This window comes from Epinephelus moara, chromosome 21, assembly GCF_006386435.1.
Source record: "Epinephelus moara isolate mb chromosome 21, YSFRI_EMoa_1.0, whole genome shotgun sequence".
NCBI lineage: Eukaryota > Metazoa > Chordata > Actinopteri > Perciformes > Serranidae > Epinephelus > Epinephelus moara.
Genome location: NC_065526.1, coordinates 9,118,991 through 9,141,242, shown reverse-complemented (window position 1 = coordinate 9,141,242; position 22,252 = coordinate 9,118,991). Strand labels below are relative to the sequence as shown.

At 40.5% G+C, this 22,252-nt stretch overlaps 1 protein-coding gene across 1 annotated transcript in view; it reads right to left on the bottom strand.

The window, feature by feature from the left end:
- tnr (tenascin R (restrictin, janusin)) overlaps positions 1-22,252 on the bottom strand; it is a 253,786-nt gene that overhangs the window by 170,422 nt on the left and 61,112 nt on the right. The window contains exon 2 of the mRNA XM_050033765.1: positions 9,224-9,277. Within this exon, the coding sequence (XP_049889722.1) occupies positions 9,224-9,234 (11 nt within the window). The 5' untranslated portion in view covers positions 9,235-9,277. The remainder of the gene's footprint in view (positions 1-9,223; positions 9,278-22,252) is intronic.

Below are 22,252 nucleotides of genomic sequence, written 5' to 3'. Positions count from 1 at the left end.
GTTCTTGCAATGTGGATAAGCACAAACACGAACCATTGTTTCCAATCGATGCAGTAAAACTCTCAACTGTACTCCGGGACAACCAGCACCACTCTGAAAGGGCACTCAGCATGGCTCCTCTGTTTTCTTCCGGCAACAAGCAAAGCTCTCGCGAGATGACGTCACACACAGCCCAGAGTAAGTGAAGGGTAAGGGAAACGCTTAGTATGCTATTTACAGAGACAGCACTGGCGATCTGAACCGGTCAGTGGCAAAAAAAAGCAATTTAATGCGCAAACTTATACGGGACGCATTTGCCCCCATATCTACCGTTTTAGCTCCCGGTTGCATCCGCCTCCTTCATTACTGAACCAATTTTAAAACAAGTTGTACCTATGAATCATATGCACACATACACATGGGGAAATAGGGCCCAAGTTGAAAAATACCGAAGTTATCCTTTAAGTGTCATTCGTTTTTTTGTAATGACAAATTGACATTGTTTGGGTTGTCTTGATTATGACAACTTGACATTAATCAAAGTGACATTACCAGAAGATGTCTTTGTCATAACAATAATAATCATTATGTCAACTTGTCATAAACACAAAAAGAGGTGCATTTCTTGTTAATGTCAAGTTGTTATGACAAAGACATCTTCTGGTAATGTCATCCTGGTTAATGTCAAGTTGTCATAATAAGGACATCCCAAACAAATTTAATGTCAACTTGTCATGACAAAGACATCTTCTGGTAATGTCATCCTGGTTAATGTCAAGTTGTCATTATAAGGACATCCCAAACAAATTTAATGTCAACCTGTCATGACAAAGACAACTTCTGGTAATGTCACTTTGATTACTGTCAAGTTGTCATTAATCAAGACAACCCAAACAATGTCAACTTGTCATTACAAAAATCAAATGACACTTAATGACAGCAGTCATAAACGTTTATGACATGTACATTCTGTTCATGACAGGTTCATGACCGTGTCATGTCATAGTTATGACAGTGTCATGTCACTTTTATGTAGATACCTTCAAGTAAAGTGTTATCCTTATTTCTCTCTAGTATCATAGGTACTGGGGATGCAATTCCTCCGGATCTGACAGGGCAGCATATTCACCTACACGTGTTGTAGTCTGCCACTAAATGCCAGAGGAAGAGGAAGAATGCCTACCAGCACAAAAAAAACACACGTAGAAGATGGGGACAAGTGCAGCTGCAGGAAAAGCTCAACCTTGACTTGCCGCTCTTTTCCCAAGAGGCTTATGGCTTTTTTTTTCATTCTTTGCAATGGAAGCACTGCATATTTACACTTTGCTAAGAAACGACAGCAGCATGATGAGGCACCAGGTGTGTATTCTGCACTGAGCGCTGCACATTTGGCATTTTTTTCTGGATGGCGAGAGTTGAAAAATGTTCCACATTGGAAACTACTGACATTTCTGGTTTTGGGTCATGCCTACGTTTTACACTAAATATAAAAATTATTCAATTAGCCTGTGTAATTGAGTCTTGAAGTAAATCCTGGCTAAAGACTCAACTAGCCAGTATACAACTGAAACAGAATGTCAGTGTGTTTGGCCCGCAATACTCCTTTTCTCTTACTTTTTTCCCCTTGTGTTGCGTAATGTATTGTATGTGTTTTAATATGTGGCATAGTTTATTGTTCCGCTGTCTTGGCCAGGACTCCCTGGTCCTGCCTAAAGCTCAACTACTTCTGCTTTCGCTAGAAATGTCATCAGGCGGACCAGACTGCCTGTTATTTTTTACATGGAGAAAGAATAAAAGCCTTCCAAATTAAGACTGAAATCAGGAAGAAGATTTTTTGATTTTTTGGCTTCAAAATGAATCAAATGTCTTTACATTACAAAGAATACTGCACCGTGACCTCACATTTCACACATCAAACACAGTACTATAGCAAAGTGTAAATGTCTCAGAATATGATCTCATAAGTGATTAGCATTGTGACAAATGTGTGATAATTCCCCCATCGCAAAGAGTTTTTGATGACATGTACAAGGGTTTCCTTTAGGCTGGTGTATGTTTACCATCTTCCCTCCTCCATGTTTGACTAAACTTGGATCATACAATTTTGTGTTTCTCCTGCCATCATTTTGCCGACTAAGTTCATCACAAGCAAGCTCAGCAAATCTAAACCAAACCTTTAGCAAGCAAATCTCTGTTTTTCTCAGTGTGATGTAGTGACAGTATTATTGCAAACGCTACAGTCAATCGTGCGACTGTTGTTGCTGCCACAAAGGAGGACGGTCCCCATTCATCACGCTCTGTCTACGTACGTTCCAGGCAACTAAAAATAAACGTCTCCAACCTCTCAGTAATCAGGATGGGGATGTAGGTACACAGCGCATAAAACGCATGACGAGAAGTGAACTAACACTGAAAATTACAAATGGCTGCCTGTCTCATTACCCAAGCAAATCACATTAGGTATCCTTCGGAAGCCTAATATAGATGCTGCACTGTGTGGCCCCCTCTCTTACAATCAGTCTTTCTATCCATCTTTCTCCCCGTCTCCTGATACGTCCCTTATTCTCTTTGTCTGCCCTTTTCTCACTGACTCTCTCTCTTCTTTCACTTTTTGTCCCTTTGCCTTTCTGTACTTCTGTCTTTGTCTCTGACTGAGCCGCTCTGTCTTTGTCACTTTCTCTCTCTGCTGACCAGACAGATATATTCAAATGGAAGCTAAGGACAGAGTGTTGCATTATTCAAACCCCTCACAGGAACGAGTGTTGGGAACAATGACAGGTAAACTCCCATTAAAGCAGGCCATTTGCTGAGACAACAAATCCTAAGGCCAGAGTAAAGCCAGGTAAGAGGCAACAACTCTCAGAAGAGTTGTTGTACATTCACATGTGGGACAGAATCATTTCTATCACAGAGTTTTTAACTCCCAAACATATATATATCTAAGACCTTAAGACAAAGGTCACACCGGCATAGAAGCAGTTTGTCCTCTGAGAATTGGTACATTTTCAGCATCACTACAACTGGCTGAGTGCATCAAATGACCAAGATTGACACCTTTGAGTTTTAAACACTCACCACACAGTTAGTGTAGGCTGAAGTGTACTGTGAGATCAGGGGGCCAAAAAAAACCCAGCGTTGCCAGTTAGCTGGCGAGCAGTGAGCTGCTGTGATCCTCAGTGGAAAGGACCTGTCACATCACAAACTTAATGTGGAAAATCAAAGGACTGGAACCAATATCCTGGACACAGCCGAGCTGGGTTACAACACACTCTGATGGAGCCCTCAGGGTCACATCGAACACTGTTTGGGATTCACATAATCAGGGTCCCGTTAATCTTTCTGAGAAATCCTGATGTCATACACGGGTGTTCAAACTTAGAGGGTGAGGAGCTGGTTGTCTGTTTAAATTAATTCACTTTTAACACTGCAAACACCATTTTGATGTTAAAGTTAAGTAATATGGGGTGTGGCTGGATGATAAACGTCAAGTTTCATGACAGGGACTGTTTTTGACATTGAGATATTAGGGCTTTAGATACATATTCGTACAGAGCACCAGTTGTCAAATTACAGTACGTTAAATAAAATGCTTCCCATACCCCATATGCTGTTACAATCACTCCTGTTGGTGGGGGCAGATGTAACATTTGACATCTAGTGTTTTAACCCAGTGGTTCCCAACTGGTCCAGCCACAGGGTCCAGATTTCTCCTTTGTCATTAGTTCGAGGTCCACACAGTTTAATACATTCAGCGTCATACTTGAGTTTGGCCACGTTGTTGAGCTAGTTTGCTGTCTCTGTCAAGTAGGTGTCCGTTAATCACTCACTGTACAGCAGGAAATAGCACTTAAAAATAAAAGCTCTGTGCTACAAAGTCACTGTGCCTAAAATTAAAGTGTGTTTTTTACAAAGAGTCACTTGCAGTCCGTTCAGAATGACCCTGGGACCCACTGTTGGACCGTGACCCATCCGTTGGTAACCACTGTTTTAAACAATATTGTGACTGACTCATGGCTTGTACAAACAAGTAATGACTGTTAACGAGTAAAACACAGATTCAAGTTACCGACATAAAAAATGTATCCAAATACTTTAAAAGGTGTTTGAGTGAAGACATCAAAACCAAAAATTGTGACAACTGCCCCCGCTCTCCCCTAATCAACCCTGTGTCCAGTCTCAGCAACAATATGACTCAAATCCTGGAGAAATGTAGATGAGAAAGAGCTGGTATATGTAAAGATGTCATGTTGGTCATGGTCAGTGTATAACAGCCTCTACAGAAGCAGTCATTGAGGTTTGCACGTGTGGCAAGCGAGGAGAGACAGATGGTGTGTCTGCACTCAGGACAAGAAGATGAGCGAGACGCCAGCTTTGCAGTAAACCATGAATATAACGGTGAATGTTCAGTGTGAGCTACAGTTTGTCAGACCAGTGATGCCATTTTAGTGGCATGTAGATAAACTGTTTTTTGTGTTTCGCATCATCTGATCAGCTCTTCAGCCTTCAAACTATTTAGAACAAATGTGGCCAATCGATCAGAGCACCTTATCTGGGGCTGTCTGATTTATAATCCTTACTCGTCCCTAACTCTGGCTGCTTAAAGTAAAGATAGAGTTAATTAATTTCACTTAAGCACCACTGCTAAATGCATATAGGGAAACACTGCTGTACAAGCGGCTTCAAGTTTACAAAAATATCAATGGGAGGAAAATTAAATCCTGATAGAGCATTTGATCATTTTAGTGGGGTTGTAAGATAAAGGTAAGATACGCCTTTATTGATCCCACAATTGAGAAGAAGAAGAATAACAACAACAACACAGTAACATTTGTGTTAAGAGAAGGAAAGCACTATTTATGAATCAGTATCTATTTACAAGGATGCAAAGGTGTGTGTACAGAATATATTAACTCCCACTCCAGCAGTGAGAGGCGTCTCTTTGTTTGACTTTTTTAATCCTTCAGAAAATTAATTCCGCTGACTCTTTCTGTTGAGCTAAACAGGCAAATTGTTGCTTATTTTGCATCCTTTTGCGCTTGACGCATCATCATCTCAACATTTGCAATGTAGGCATAATTCATTCAGGAATAAATAAGGTCTGTATTGAATTGTTGCATCACCGAGCATTTTGTCACCAAAACTATTGAAGGACACTGGGTGATTAATGGTAGCATTCTTTCTGACCTTCTGACACAGTGATCTGTTCAGACCACAGGGAGGGAAGTCTTGTGATTTTATCCAATGAGAACAAACATTTTGCCAATAGCCATTGGCTATCTCGATTTGCAAGTAAGCACACTGTTTCCCCTGGCCAGATCGATGTTTCTCGATTAGACTGCCGGGGCCAAAAGAAATGCAGCAACTTTCCTCTTTGTCAGCTACCCAGACCCATTTTCATTTAACACATGCACACATAAAAATGCAGAAACACACTCGCATGGGCGTGCGCACACACACACACACACACACACACACACACACACACACACACACACACACACACATTAAACATAAAAAGACAAACTGATGTCACAGACATCACCGCCACACAGACGTCATTCGTCTCGTGGCATTTAGCACAAACGTCAAATAGTGTAGAGCCCTGCAAAAAATCAATGAGCATTTGCAACAATCAATGGCCGGGTTCCTATGAGAACTAATTAGAAAGGCAAACATGCAGCGCCACCTCCTTCCTCCTCTCTGCCTACCACTGTGAGTTCACAACTAAGTGCTTCTCCACCAACAGGGTCAAAACAGAGTTGAAACAACAGTAATATTTCAAAGTATGGAGTAAATAAATAAATGCTGATATATTAGAATAACAATAGCAGAATGGTTATCCATGATAAGAGCCATGTTGTGTCACTGTGTAGAAGCAAAGGACTTTGTATCACCATATCTGCTCTTTAACTGTAGGAAATATTTAACATCTGACTCCAAGTGACACCATGTCCATAAGTACAACTCTAAGCACAAGAGATGTGATCAGATAATTACTCTGTCTCGCTCCTGTCATTCAATCTACAATTATGAAAAAGACATATGAAAGAACAAGGGAGGACTTGCACTCCCCTGCCTGCAGGACTGTTACACATCAACCCAGCTCAGGATTTTGTTTTGTTGGTGCAACAAGAAACAAGAGACCATATCCAGGGCTGTTACAATTCAGGCACGTTCAGGGGATAAAAGACTAATTAAAAATTTAATGGAAACAGGTAATAAATGGATCAACTTATCCCACCAAACACTGTTAAATGCTATCAATAAGATTGGTTTGTTTGAAGAGATAAAGATTTGGAATTGGTGGTCCCATGACTTTGATTTTAACCCAGACAAACTTGATGTGCACTATAATGGATGGGCTAGAGGACACTGAATGATTTTCAGACAATGAAAAGACCACATGGGTTAAATAATAGCAATAGAGCAGGACAGATGAATGGACTCTTACAGATTTGCTCATCTTAATTTCTCTCTATTACATTGTGCATCCTGTTTTCCATTTGAATGAATCAGTCTCTTCTTCTGAGTAATTACTCTGAATTAATGTAGATCACTGAGTAGCACTAATAATGAGTTACTTTCCTTGTTATACCCTGTAAGTGTGAATCAGGCAATTCTTTCCATTATTATCAAGATGAAGTAGGTTCACTGCGTTGTTTGATGTGTTGGATAATTACTACTTTTGACGATGCTGAGGGAAACATCTGGAATATGAAAGCAAACTGGGGATTTTTGACTTAAAGGGATAGTCCGGATCTTTTGAAAAGGGGTTGTATGAGGAACTTATCCAGAGTCAGTGTATTACCCACAGTGGGTGGCACTCAATATGCCCCCGGGTTGCAGACACAGGCAGGAGTACCACCAAGGAAGCTATGGGGGGGGGGGGGGGGGGTTCGCTGACATGACACAAAAAATCAATACCACCATAAATGTATGCTATATTTACAATATTTTTACTGCTTTACACAGGCACAGACAGCAATTCCAAACAGGGAACTGTAGCCATTCTACTGCACTCTTCAAAACCAGACTCCATTGACAAAAACAGTAATTTAACATCGCTGTGCAGCAGCAGCAGCTGGTCTACCACTGCCTCGATCAGTTAGTTAGTTTGTGTTATTGACTGACTGTACGTTCACACCAAAAGTTGCCAGAGCTGCAAAATAGCTGAATTCGTTCTAGCAGCGCCGCTGGTAAAATATTTGTGGCAGCGAAAGCAGCTCAACAGCCTGTGTTGCGTTCAGGCTCATGACGTCAAACTCTGAATGTTCAATTATGCTTCTCAATTTAAAGGAGCCGCAAAGCAGGTTACTGGCTGGAGCACAGAAATGTGACTTTGTGCATTTGCCTGAGTACAGAAACCTTCACATTTGGGCAATGAAAACAGAATAAAAAGTCTAAATAGGTCTGACATTAAACATTAAACACACACAGCCTGTGTTGCGTTCAGGTGTTGTCACGTAAATAACAAATTCCAGCACTTGAAAAGGCCGTATCACAACACAGGAGCATGTCAAGTGGGCCAAACCCGAACCGAATATGAGCAAAAAAAATTTATTTGTTCCTTCCCCCCAAAGCTGTAAACCTATGGGAACCACTGTTAATGGTTTGGGTTCGAGTGCCTACAGTATGATTAGTTAAACTGGTGGTAAGGAGAGCAAATGAATTGCTCCATTGTCCATTGAAAATGAATTAGACCTGTCGCCTTTGCAGCTCTGGCAGCTTTTGGTGTGAACGCACAGTGACTTTGGTGTTTAAAAGGGTAAGTCGGGGTTCACTCAACTCATTAATTGCTTGAGTTGCCCATCTGCAGTAAGGTAAAGCAATAAAAAATATTCTAAATGTAGCGTGCACTTAAACTGGGGTGGATTTTTTTAGGTGTCTGCAAAACGTTCTGGTGCAGAGCCTTGCCCATAGCAGTATGTCAGTTAGCTTTCATGGCAGTACTTTTGCCCGATTCTCCAAACTGGGGACAGCAGAACAACATCTACTGTATGCAGGCCTGACTATGGATGAGTACCTCATACAGCCCCACTTCAACAGATCTAAACTACCCCTTTAAGATTCATTTTCTCTGTCTTTATCTCTTTTTTTTAATCTATCTATATACTGTATCTTCTGTATCCTCTAATCTATCCATCTCCCTATTACCTCCCTGTCCTGTCCACCTATGAACAATTTATCAGACATCCAATCTATCAACCCATCCCCCTGACCGTATTGCTATACATAGGATAGTGCAGAAACACACACAGATAGACACTTAAATCAAATGAACTGGAGACTAAGCTGCGAGGCAAATCAAGCAGTGTGAAGCCGTCACTTTGTACTTTTGCTGATTCGTGACAACTCTGAGAAGGCTTGTCTGCCCTGAGCCGTCTCTGCAGCTAAAGAGAGGGCTGTTAATTTAGTTTCTGATTGAGGGGCAGAAAGAGGTGTCAGATATTATTCTCGGATTTATTTAACCACGACTACTGAATCTCAACAAAATCAGCCTGATAAATACTGAGAGGCAGGGTGGACGAATAAGTCAGGACACTGAAGCATACTGTACAGAATCCATTGGCTAAAAAGGACTGATCCTTGTGCCCTGCTGAATACTGAATGGGAGGGTGACACACAAACTAAGTACGGATGATATACTGCTGCGGAAGTGGAAAGTTAATGCATTACCTCATTGGAGTCAGCTACACAGTAAACCTATTGCGAGAAGAGTAATGGTGTCTCTAGATCATTGAGATATGTAGCGCACAGTGATTGGAACAGCTCCTAAAGTATGTGCTCCAATGCTAATGTGGCTAAAGGGGGTATCCAGGGACACAGACAGATAGCAAATGGGCCTTGGCTTATCTAAAAAAAATGCGTTGCCGAGTTTCACACAGAAAACTCAAGCTGTGATAATGCAGAGGGGTTTCAGAAGACATTAAAGGCAAACAGAAAGGACTGAAAGAAGGTATGCAGCAGCAGCAGCAGCAATCAAAGGATCATTAGCATGTACATTGAAAAGCAAAGAGAATGATTGTCTTTTCATGTCTTCTAGTCATCGCAGGTGTCATGCTGAGTTGCTTTTCATTGCTGTGTGAAAATACATTTGCCTGCACTCACTTTCATACATACAGAGAGGGGAGTGAATTTTGTATCGAGAAAAGGAGTGAACATTATGCACACACACACACACACACACACACACACATGCATGCAAAAAGGTTTGCTGTAGCATGCATCTGAAACTGCAACTCACCTTGAGAGCATTAACCGGGGTTGATCCTTTTAGTGTTGGTCTTCTGGGCTGCAGCTGTCAACATAAAGCAGAGAGGTTGTGGATGTTTTAAACATGTGAAAACTTTTGTACCTGCTTTGGTATATTTTTAAAATCACCTGGAGAGAACATGAAAGAATCAAACTTGAACTTGATGTTCCAAAAACCAAAAGGACATTCACTCGATTGGGAGAGCCAAAAATACACAAAGACAGTTCACACAAAAATTAAAATCAGATACAAAAACTGTGCATGACCTCATGGTTCTACGGTATGCCCTATAATTGGTCCCTCCTTCCTGTCTAACCCCCCCGCCACATCCATGCAATCCAAAAAAATAAAATTAAACCATTTTAAACTGTAGCACATAGCAAACATATTGTAAGCTACGGCATTTAACATGTAGCAGCACAAACACTAGACTGATTCAATCTTGCAGACCTGATCTTAAGTTTCAATTTTCTGCCTCTGTAACTCAATTTAAACTTCTGGTGAAGAGCTATGAAATGTATTACATTTAGAGTTAGGTCACCGAAAAGTTGTGTTCCTGATGTATGTTCTTTTCTAATATTCCTGCTGTCATCTGTAACTAAAATAAGAACTACAATCAACGCCTCGCAGTACGCCTTCACTTACCAACTCAAGTTGTTTCCATCTATGTCTATCTAGACTCATAACATATGTAATACAGACTTTAAAAGTTCACATTATATATAGCACTATGTTGACATTCATCCAGTGAGAAACACGCTGTCTTCACTTAGACTATTTTTACGAAGAGGACAGAGAACTGATAAAGAGCTTCGTCACATGGTTCAACAACAATCACCTGAAGCTCCATTAAAGAATGACAAATGAGCTTCTGATGGACTACCACAGCAACAAGGCAGAACACAAAGCTGTAGCTATGACAGTAGACAATGCTTTAAACATGAATGTTGTTGCTGAGAAGCTACAAGTTCTAAAACGTGGATGCTTGAAGCCAATTTAAGTGGCCAGACCGTGGAATTACAACTCTGGGGTCCGTCATGTAATGCCATTGGGCTCAAAAAACTTTTTCCCATAGACTTGCATTGTGAGAGAGACATCTGTAAATCAGTGGATACATTTTTTTGAGTGTCACAACCCTGCAAAATGACTAATTTTACAATAAGATATTGATTCATTCAATAATTCATCGAAATGAATTGTGTACATTAACCTTTACTGTAAAAGTATTTAAAATTTTTTAGTTCAAAGTTTGGCAGACGTGTCGTAGTAAAGCTGCTGGATTTTGGAAACAATTGTCCCCCTGTCCTCTACCATCCAAACTGGTCGGCTGTCCATTGCAATCCATTTGCAAGGGAGTTAGTTAGTCAATCACAGGTAGACTTTCTCAGTTTGCATCTGAACACCTAGTCAATTGTGGCTTGACGAGGCCAACTGCTAGTGCTAGCATCAGAGGCTGTGCTAGCTCGGACCTCCAGGTACGCTGCTAAATGCTTTGCCTTGAGGTGATATTTCAGGCTTTAAGTACTCCGATGGTACGAAAATTCCTTACTGCAGGAATTGCAGAGAACGATGCTCCTATCAACAGTTCCATCTGGGTGTTTTATAAATGTAAATGTTCCAGTCACGGGACCAAGTAGTGTGCCTCGTCTGCCTCCAACATGTGACAAATGGCCTTCAATGAGCATCGGGTGAAAGGGCACTACAGAACGTCATTAATCAGCATTAACTTTTTTTAGCGTGTTATTTTTTCTGCAATTAATTAATAGATATTAATACGTTATTTTGACAGCCCTACTTCACATACATCTTCAGCCCGGCAGCACAGATGATGGATACAATCACCACAGTTTAAAGGTGGGCACCCAAGATTAGTGTCACCAATTCGACCAAATGTAAAATATGGTCACAATCTTCTCCTCTGACCCTAAGTTTTGCGAAACATTATAATGTCACGGTGAAGCTAACCTTTGACGTTTTGGATATAAAAGTGCATTTCATCATTTCATCACTTTATTCTTTCAGACATTTCTATAAGATTTTGTCAAAATTAGTGAATAAATTGTTGAGTTATGACAAAAAATGTTGTGTGAGGTCACAGTGGCCTTTGACCTTTGACCACAACAATCTAATGAGTTCATCCTTGAGTCTAAGTGGTCATTTTGCCAAATTTGAAGAATTTCCCTCAAGGAATTCTTGAGCCAACACATTCACAAAAATGGGATGGATGGATGGACAATCTGAAAACACAATGCCTCCAGCCGAGGCATTATGCTGAATAACAGATAAATCTTAACTGTCACAAACACAACAGTCTTTGCTGTACTATCCCTCTTCAGCAGACCTGTGCTGTATGACGTCACAGCAGGCACGTACTGTACACAAACATGCCTTAATTAGCATTTATAATGGTTTTGAAGGACACTAGAAAGAACTCTCATTTTACACTTCAGACATGAGCCAGCACTTGATAAAGTGTCTTGATAGTCAGTGGATGTCCGCGTGTGTGCGTGCGAGCTAGCATTACAGGATATGACCTTTCCTGTTGCATAAGGCACTCGTTTTATGAGCTCCTCTCATCATCCTAATTAGGCAGCCATATTGTTCCAGCGCTTAGACTCACAATAAGTGTTTGGTCAAGTGTTTATTAAACATAGGTTTAATACGCCTCTGGGACTGTATGTAGGTATGTAAGTACACACACACATAGCTCAGCTGTAGCTGTTTTCAATCCCTCTGAGTGGTTTCAACTGAAGCTGGGGTCACACTGTAAAGCTCCACAATCTGTCTCCATGTTTAAGGAAGAGAGAGACAAACCCCATGATGGTGTGATGGTTTGCTTTGTTCATAAATTTATGTCGTTACCTCAGCGTCTTTATAAGGTCAAACTAGTCAGACTTAAACATTTGTTTGTCTCTTATCGCCTGTAAAACACAGGTAGAAACAAACATATACACAAAAACAAGCTGCAACTGAATTTTCCCAAGGACAGAGAGAGACTCTGTGCTGCTTTTGGAAAGTGTGATTTTACATTAAAGCAAGAATAAACAATTGATTCACATCTAGGTCAGCGAGATGTGATGTGTTTTAGCTTAACGATGTGTCAACATTCAGAGGGTTTCAGGAAATGAATACAGGTGATGCTACAATTGCAAATAACAGACTCCAAATTAGAAAACAAAGAACATCAAGGCAGCACAGATGGAGTTCCATATTGAGCGCATCTGATTCCCCCAATTGTATAATCTCACCAGAAGTCGGGTAGGTGAACATGTCCAAGAAAGTAAAATGAAAAATGCTGAAAAGGAGCCAAAGTTGAACAGACAGGCTCTGATTATTTAGGAAAAACATACAGTTTTGAGAGTTCCTGCTGCGCTGAAGCGTCCCGTGGAGCAACGGCTCACATTTTAAGAGTTGACAAAGCCAACCACTCTGCTGAAAATGAGAATTTGGAAAACAACCAATCAGTGGGATGAAACCACAGAATCAATGTGAAGCAAGGAAGATAAATTGTGAGGACTTAGATGCAGTTTCTCTTTAATGGAAGGAGGGACTCTACACTGCTTAAAGCTGGAGTTAAATAGTACCAGTTTGTATCTGTTCTTGCTTTTGCATATGTGTGTGTATGTCCTTCAAATACACATGTAATTTTTAAGAAGGTGTTAAAGGTTTTGTCTTTTTGTTTATTTGGGATTTATCAGACTTAGTGCCATCTATTGTTCTGCTGAATTCAAGATGGCACTGAGCCCAGCAAATCTGTTAGTGAATGTCCCCGTCCCTTTGTTTTGCTTAGTTACAAAAGATAAAGAGGGGCCTCTATAATGACCGAGGGAGACAAAGACATAAATAAGGGAATTTACAGATGGTGATTATGAATTATAAATTCCATTACACACAGAAACAGAGAGGGAATAAGTGACAGTGCCGACATACATCCAGTCACATCTGCTGTCCCAGTAGACAGCGCCTTTGGTGAGCGAGAGTGGGCTGGTGTGTGTGTGTGTGTGTGTGTGTTTTGGGGGAGGGATTATTATTATTTTCACAGCTTTCAATCCGTCACTCACTCAGTCCTGGGGACATCCAACGGTATGGAGGAGAGAGTGACAGAACAAGAGAGGGAGATGAGAGAAGCGTGAGAGTGTTGGAGGTGAGACAGAGACACAAATCAAAGCTCAAAAGAAGAGAAGATGGTTGGTTGATTTTCACACCATCCAAATCCCTGAAAATAGAAAAACATAGTGACACGTCTGCACCCACAATCATACGACGACGGCCCTCCTTTTGGCTCCTCACCACCACTAAAATCTGGCATTTGAAGTAGACAGCCGCTACTGCATGTGCCGCACTTTACACATGTACTCTGCGTGTTTGATAGCTGCCAAAATCGCTGCAAAGCCTGGCCGTGCTCACCCACACAGACACACGGTTCACGTCCTCTCCTGTTCTTGTCACAGATGTGACAGACATGAGACAGTAAGATAATTTATCCAATGATCATACAGAAATCTATATTATGATTACTGGACTGACAAAACTCTGCAGAGAAATAAGTTGGGATCCTTTACTCACTGAGACTTTTATATATTCATAGTATAACATGAGCACATTCATTGTTGCATATAGAGGGAAGCCATTTCTTTTGATAGTCAATTTAAGAGCTAAAAATTTTTTTAGAAAAGAATACAGTACTGTGGAATATGCACATGACAGATACATTTGAGTTCATCTAAATATCCAATTTGCATTCAATTATGTAAAAGCTACATTCAATTCATTTTATCATAATTAGTCATCATCATCTCAGGAAAGACATGAGCTCACACTGTACTAGTTTAAATGAGAAATGTTACAAAAGTTTTACTTTCTGCAGTGGATGGATTCATTACCATCCTTACTCTGATCATTCACACACAAGTGCACTGGCGCAGAGATGTAATTGCCAATTCTGAAAGGGAGCTGATTTTAAATGACATGACTTATGAATCAAATGGCGAGTAATGAGTACGATATTATTTTTTTTTGTCAGAAATAATCCTGACACTGATTGTGTGAGGTTAAGGAGTGCACCCCATATGGTAAGGTGTTAAAGCTTATTGTCTTATACAGCGGGATGTGTTAGTCGCTGATTGTGCTGCAGATGAGCCACTTAGAAGTTGAAACTGGAGAAGTTTGCACTTGAAGGGCTGTGCTGGATTTTTAAGTGACTAATTTTCTTCTGTTTTAACATATAAAATGCCAATTACTTTCCATATTTTTTGATTAAATTGAAAAAATGAAATAACAGGACTGATAGTGGTGCTAGGCAGTGTGATCAAAAATTTGTATCACAGTATTCTGTCAGTTTTACAGTATTTTGAGGTATTTTTTTTTTTTCATTTTAATCTCACCATATTCAGGGGAGAAACACGATTTTCTCAATCTACGATGCGATTAGATTTTTGATTTTAAGGTCACAATTCGATTCAAAAAAGATACAAGGCTACAAGTGTAACACAACTGCCATATTTCCTATACGTTCAAATTTAAATAATTTATTTCAATGTAAAAAATTCCAATTACTTCTTTCACCAGCCAATTGAAAAGAAAAAAGCAAACTGTTAAACACAAAAAACAGCCACTAGAAGGCAGAAGGGTACTGAACAACAAAGCTTGAGTTTCCTCACCTACTTTAAACCACTTTCCCTTCAAAATACTAGTCTAGCCTTCAGACTGTGGTTTTACTTTCAACGATGCATTCACTGCTTACACATCTCATGGAGAAGACAAAATGTTGCCACACTGCTGACTTTAGGGCAACAGGAGTATTTCCCAGTTCTGTTGTTTTCCGTAACTTCCGACCCTGGCAGTGGCCATGTGTCTGGAAAAGTGCAGCTGCAGGCTAACGATACCGTTAAGCTATGCCGTGTCATCTTTTTTTTTTTTTTTAAGACCAAAAAAGTTTCTTTCGTGGGAATCTCCGGTCTCTCTTTATCCTCTATCTTTCATTTCTGATCTTGAATGTACTGTAGCGACAGGGAATCTCCAAGCTGTTATGCTACCTGGCTAGCTAGCAAGCTGTACCCAGCATGCCATTCAGTGGTGTAATTTTGTAAATGTACAATAGGAAGTGTTACAAATTGTTTTATGTGTCACACATTGTTGTGTGCCACTGTGTTTTGAAAGTTAGTTGTGGGTTAATAATCATTGTTATTGAGTTAATCGTAATTAAAAAGAGTACGCAGTTAATGTGGGTCCACTCTCAATACGTTCTACGCAGCTTGTTTTAACTGTAGTGCTCTTCGCGGTGAACTTTATAACATATTTTGCTACCTGTTGAAGAACTTTAGCAATTGTTTTAGCCATATAGTGGTATGTCAAAAATTGGGAAACGGTATGGGAAATTACAACCAGCATCCTGGCTGAACCAGCATGTAGCCCAGCACTAACTGGTGGCATGGAACAACTATATAAATATTTATTCAAGCTTTTTTGGCATTTCTTGTCTATTTCTGACAGTCAGAGAAAGATGGGAAAGGCAGGGGAGAGAGAGGGGATGACATGCAGGGAAGGCCCCCGTGCTGGACTCAATCCTGGGCCGCTTAAGCAGGAAGTCAGCCTTATTGGTACGCGTTCTGCTCTGCGAGCCACCCAGGGCGCCCCATAACTCAGTATTTCAGTGGCTTTTACTTTTTCATCTTTCTTGTTGTTCCCTCATCCCCTCTCCCTCCCCTCTCACTAAGGTGGCATGGTGAAGCTAAAATGTCACAGGAGCTGAAAGTATTGCACTATGCATATTTCCCTGGCCAGCTCCAGACCCTCTGTCAGACGACAAACTTCTCAGCTATTTGTCCTCATTACAGAACAGCCTCTGACTGCCCACCTTAATTTCCCCGCCCGTCCCTCTGGGGGCTCTTTTCCACCCCTGCCTGGCATGAGTCATTTTTACGACCGCCACTTTGGCCCCCGTCGGTCCGGGCCGCCTATACTTTAAACCCAGCTAGGCGAGTATATCTGCCAGCTTTAATTAAAATAGCTTCTTTTGTAGCGCTTTCTCTACCTCCGTCCTCTTGTCCCTGATGACATAATGGTGCTGGGAACTTCCCTCTGCAGAGCTGACTCAAAAGGACTGACCCCTGGAAAAATGGAGGTGTGTTGCACTATTTTGTGATGAGTTAGCAAGAAATAAGCCACATTTCATCCTATCTGCTCATCGCCGTGCTTTGACCTGGTTTCCTGAGTGAAAAGATAATTATGAAGGTTGTGGGTAAAGTGTTAGGAAGACATTAAATAATTTTAGAATATGCAACAGAAATCAATGAGCAGAAAACTCCCATCACGGTTTAATTGTGTGCGGAGTGACAAATAACGACCTTGCTGTCTCTCAAGGTCAGCCTTTCTTGGAGAAATAACGATTTGTGAGGCTGAATCAATGAAGCTCATTCAAGCCGTTTTCCTACAATATTGTTCAGGGACTAACTTTGGTGCCATTGATTAGCTGATTTATAGCTTGCATCTGTTCTGGGCCCACGGTGAATGTAGAGCCGCTCATTACAAGGAAACGATGGGGAAGAGAAGAGAAAAGCAGTGAAGGAGAAGAGTACATACAGTGTCTTAAACAGATATTTAAAAAAGTTTTTAATGCATTTTTTAATGTGTCAAACACACCAAATATGCTGGAAAAGCTTAGCACAGCAATATCAGTTTTTACTGTGTGCAGAAAAGTCATGGTGTTAACAGAACAGGAGCAATGTCATTTAAAGTCCTGCGACTGTGTGTCTGATTTGTAATTGTGCCTGACTAATATTTGATTAATATTCTAACATACTGTGCAGCTCTCTTATTCTGAAACAGCTAAACTGTACATATTGTACCATTTGTGTTGTGGTTTGTCTGTCACTCTGCAATTACAGCTCTAAATCACTAGTTGGTGTTGGCCTTTCTATGCCACTGTGTTGAGATTCTGTACAGTGCAGAAAAGTTTGATTAAAGCAACTATCATACCTAAAACACACATAAAGCGTGGCTTAATATACAAATCACACACAGGACTTAAAATGCTAGTTTGTGGTGGCTTTATTGTCTTTACAGTTCACTGTTTTTTATCTGTGAAATAAAAGTTAATAACACCTACGATTCCTCTTAAGTTGGGTCAGCATGAATTTGCGGTGCTGCAGTAAATCTGGCTGAGTTGGAGAATCGGAATTAGACAGTATTCTGACTGGCATCTAAGTGTTTGCAGACACATATTATTCACCTTCAAAATGTATAGTCGCCCTATGGACGTGCGTTCTCTATCACAGCTGGCGGGTGGCTGACCAAAGGATGAACACCACTCGTGCCCAGCTCTACCTGAAAATTTTCTCTTTTTTTAAAACACTAACAAAACTAACTCCTTCTCGGCCACACCTCCATGTCTGTGTCTCCTCCACCAACTGTTATGAAATGGAAGCAGGCCCAATGGGCATGGCCACACGATCCACAATCTGGGTCAATTATAAGCTTTTATATGAATATTGTAACAATATCAATATTTTACAGTATTAGGCCATATTATTAACATATGTAGGTTGGTTCATATCATGGATGTATTAATTAAATATTCCAAGCTTAGCTGCAGTGAGATTGTCCACTGCAACGCTGTTGACCACAGCAGCATTTTCTTTCCATACTGCATTTTTTCCAACTCCCTCTGATGCCATTTTTCAGGCTGCCAGACGAAACCAGTTTATTAAATTGGAGCTGCTATGTGAGGGTCTGCATTTCTAGCTTAGAGAAGTTTCTCTTCTTGGCCTTATTACGTCTCTCCATGTCATAAACTCTTGAGAGGAGGCCTCTAAACCGAGAATATATTGAGGCCAGATATGTAAATGACAATTGCTTTCAGCCACCACATTTATTTAACACCTGATCATTCCTACGCTGAGAGTGGCGAGATAAGAACGTTTCATGAATCACACATGAACCGTATCGTAAGATGATTCCTACGCTCAGATCTGCGCTGGTTTGTAAGATAGATAAATGAGGGCCTATATGAAGTGCTGAAGACCAGTGTCAGGAATCTGTTTTCATGCCATTCATGCATGCTGGGCACCAGCATCCTTATGCTCTGTGGGCCAAAAACATGAAGCCTGAAGAAGCCTGAATAACTGCCATATGCACCCAGCGAGCAACCTCCACTGCAACAAATGAGGCGCCAACACCGCACACAGTTTTCCTCATACATCCATGTTAACATTTTTTACATTATCTCAGGTCATGTCACCTCTCATGCACTGATTGCACAACCCCATCCACCGTCACCGTCTCCCTCCTCTCCTGGCTCTACCTTGTTCCTCTCCTCCTTTTCCTTTTTCTCTCTTCTTTCTTCCCCTCAGAAAACACAGACACTAGCTGCACTAATACACAACCCTCCCCTTTTCCTACTTTCTTTTCTTCTCTCTTATTTCCTCTCCTTTCTTATCTGCACCCCTGAAGGGTTTGTCTGTCTCCTAACCAGCTGAAGCAAGGCTTCCGCTGGTCTGCGCCTGGCCCCTATTATCAGAGCATGACAAGGAGCTGCAGTGTCAACTTGTCAGCCTAATAAACATCCTTTATGGCACCGGCCTGGGTGTGTTTTGAGGGGAGTCAGCCAGCCACCAAGCAGTGGACCATTGATTTCATGGATGGCGCTCAGTGCTCACACTTCCACCCGTCTATTATGCAGTGGACAGGCTGCAATTGTTTTGCCATGCACAGCCATACTTAAGACACTCATACTCCTAGAGGCTTTCCGTTTAGTTTGAGACATGGTCTTAGAGAGAAAGGCGGAAAGAGAAAGAATTAAACAAGTCTCCAACACAGGTCAAGTATGGCAGTGCTCAGGGCAGCAGTCCATTTAATCACAGACTGCTTTTTCAAGTCTTTACATAAGGCTTTTTGCAACCTTTTGTTTTGCAGGTCAAGGTCAATAATGCTCTCATATTTTCTCCTTCTCCCCAATCTAATTCCTTCTTCGTTTTAGTGCTAGAGAGGTGAGGGGTCACGCTGAGGCTGAACAAGTCATTCAATCACTTAGAATAGTAATCACACTCTTTTTCTTTTCCTCATATGGCACTTTAGCTATCTTGAGCTGCTGGGAACAATAACTGTTCTTGGATCGAACTCTGAGGGACAAAAGGATGAGAGAAAAGAAGAAAGAAGTATAGAGAAAGAGAAGGAAAGCAAGTCCACCACCCTTGAGAATAACTGGATCACTAGTTCAGCACCATGGACAGCAACATTTCTTGACTACCAATCAAAAAGCTGAATCTGAGCCAGTGAGCCAAAATCCAAATTTGCCTTTTTAACCTTTGTCCACTAGCATGTCATAAATATTCATGACAGGTGGGCAGGCAGATATGTCTTTTAGCAAGCAAGCAGCGTAGGCTTGTGCTGATAGTTCATTAATATCAAACACAGGTGTGGAAAACGATGAAATATTCATCTAATATTTCATATAGACATGTGCTGTTTTGTTTTTCAAGCAATGAATCAGCCAGTGGATGCTTCCAACGTTTATAATAGATGTGAAACCCTTTGTAAAGCCTTTGGTGTTTTCACTGTTATTGCTTTTGACAGTATAAAAAATCTCTCAGCTGAAAACATAATGCTATGCAAGGCCAGTGCCTGAATCCACTGAATGTTCACAGGGTTTGTTTATTGATCTATCATCAGCGACAAACAGGTCACCTTGGTTATCTCAGTTACAGCGACCTAAATGACAAAAATAATTTTATATCACGTATATCTCCGCGACAGTTTGATGAACACACAAGTTGTATTTGAGAGGCTATTAGGAGCAGGGTAAGCTACTCTGTATTATCAGCAACCTATCAGGAACAAGCGAGCGGAGGTCACATTCAGTCTAATGCAGCTTTGATCGCATTTGCCATCTTTTGAACCGGCCCTCTGTCACGATACAGTGTGATCACCAATGCTGGAAAACAGCATTACAGAGCTTTGTGAAGCAACGGCAGTACGGCAGGCAAACCTGCCAACCCGTAAAACTGTCATAGCGACCTTCACTTACCCTCAGTATTGATGGTCCAATCATATAGAGAATATGAATTAGTACCTTCGGGGATTTCTTAAAATGGGGCATAATTCTTGGATATGTCTAAAGAAAGAGGAATAAATCATGTTGTGGCTTCATGGCATCGCCCAGGGAGCCGGAGAAGATGAATTTCAAAAACATGTTTCCCTCACTCGTCCCAACTGTGTAAGATGTTGTGGTCAGAATAGTGATTAGAACGACTGGACCGACCACAAACACAGAACACATAAAAAACGAGTATGTCTTGTCTGTGCTGGGACAGAACATTTCAGAATATAAATTTTGATGTTGAATTGTTGGTCAGCATCTCAAGCATTCATCTTGTGTATCCAGGGCCCTGCTCAAAATTTGGGCTCCCCTGAGACGACCACAACAGCAGCTTTACACAATATTTCACAGCCCCTGTTCAGCTCTGAATCATTCAGGTTTAACCCCCTAAAGGCAGCGGGCAGAGCTTTAGTCCAGTCTTTACTGCACATTGTTGTTGTTGTTCCTAAGTCTGACAGAAGCATAAAATGTACCCTCTATTGAATGTTTGACCAAATTTTAAAATGGTTGGCAAACTTCTTTTAAATCACCGAATTGATCCATCCTCAAAATATCAATATCTGATGCCACTTTTGACATCGTTGGGGAAATCTGACATTGAGGGTATAAAAGTAACATTTTAATTATAAGATAAATATAACAAGGCAACAACATGTTGGTGACCACTGTTCTTTTCTTGAGTAGTATCAGAGAACAGCAGAATGACCGAAGTAAACTTTAACAATTATTAAACATTTTTACGTTAATGAAAACTTGGTAGTGCACATGTTAAAAAAGCCTCTGAGATTGTCACACATTCAAAAGAAAATAAAGTGCAAGTAAAAAACAAAGTGAAAACGTGTGAGCCTAAATCCAACTGTTGCAAACGAGGCAAGTAATGAGACGATGGCACTGTGAGAGAGTGAGAGGCAGCACTACAGGGTCACTGCAGGTGTGTGTGTGTGTGTGTGTGTGTGTGTGTGTGTGTGTGTGTGTGTGTGTCAATTTGCTGTCGGAGAGAAGAGAGCAGACAGCTCTTTAGGGCTGTCCTGAATACCAGTGTTTGGGCATCAAAGCTTCACTGAGAATTATTTGTAATTAATCAAAGCTTTGAAAGCAAGACAAAGGACATCAGTTGATGCTCCTAAAATAATGTGGCGTTTAGCTAATTTGTTAGCATGCAGGTCACACATTAGCCATAATAGATCGAAAAATAAATACTTTGCAAGTTAACTAAGCGGTTACTTAAGGTTTTAGATGATATGCTAAGCTTGTTGTAGCGTATCAGTTTCCTTTGGTGTATTCTGCACTCAAATTCTGGGCGTCATCTTTAAAAATTTTGACACTTGATGTTTTCAACATCTGGCTAGCTTATCTGTCACATGTGGTCAAACTATCCCAGTTACAGAAGTGCTAAAATATGGTCAGAAAACAATCACTAAATTTAAAGTCCGTGTCAAAGAATAAGTAAAACTAATTAATTTTGATGCAAATAAACACACACACACACACACACACACACACATATATATATTAGGGGTGTAACGGTACACAAAAATCTCGGTTCGGTACGTACCTCGGTACACAAGTCACGGTTCGTTTTTTTTCGGTATAGTAATGAAAAAAAAAGACAACTATTAAATATCTTTTACTTATTGGTAACCTTATTAAAACATACCACCACAGCAGTTAACTCTTTTTACACAATTTTTGAATGAAACAAATATATATATAAAATCCTTCTTTTTCACATTGTTTGAATGAAAATAGAAATATAAAAGTGAAAAATAAAATCCTGCTGTTTTTTTAACACATTTTTTGAATGAAAAATATAAATATACATTTCTGCTTTAACAGTTTTACTCAATTAAAATAAAAAGTATAGTGCAGCTGGTCAGCTTTAAAGCCTGCTCAGATTCAGTTTTACTAGGAACATACTTAGCTTT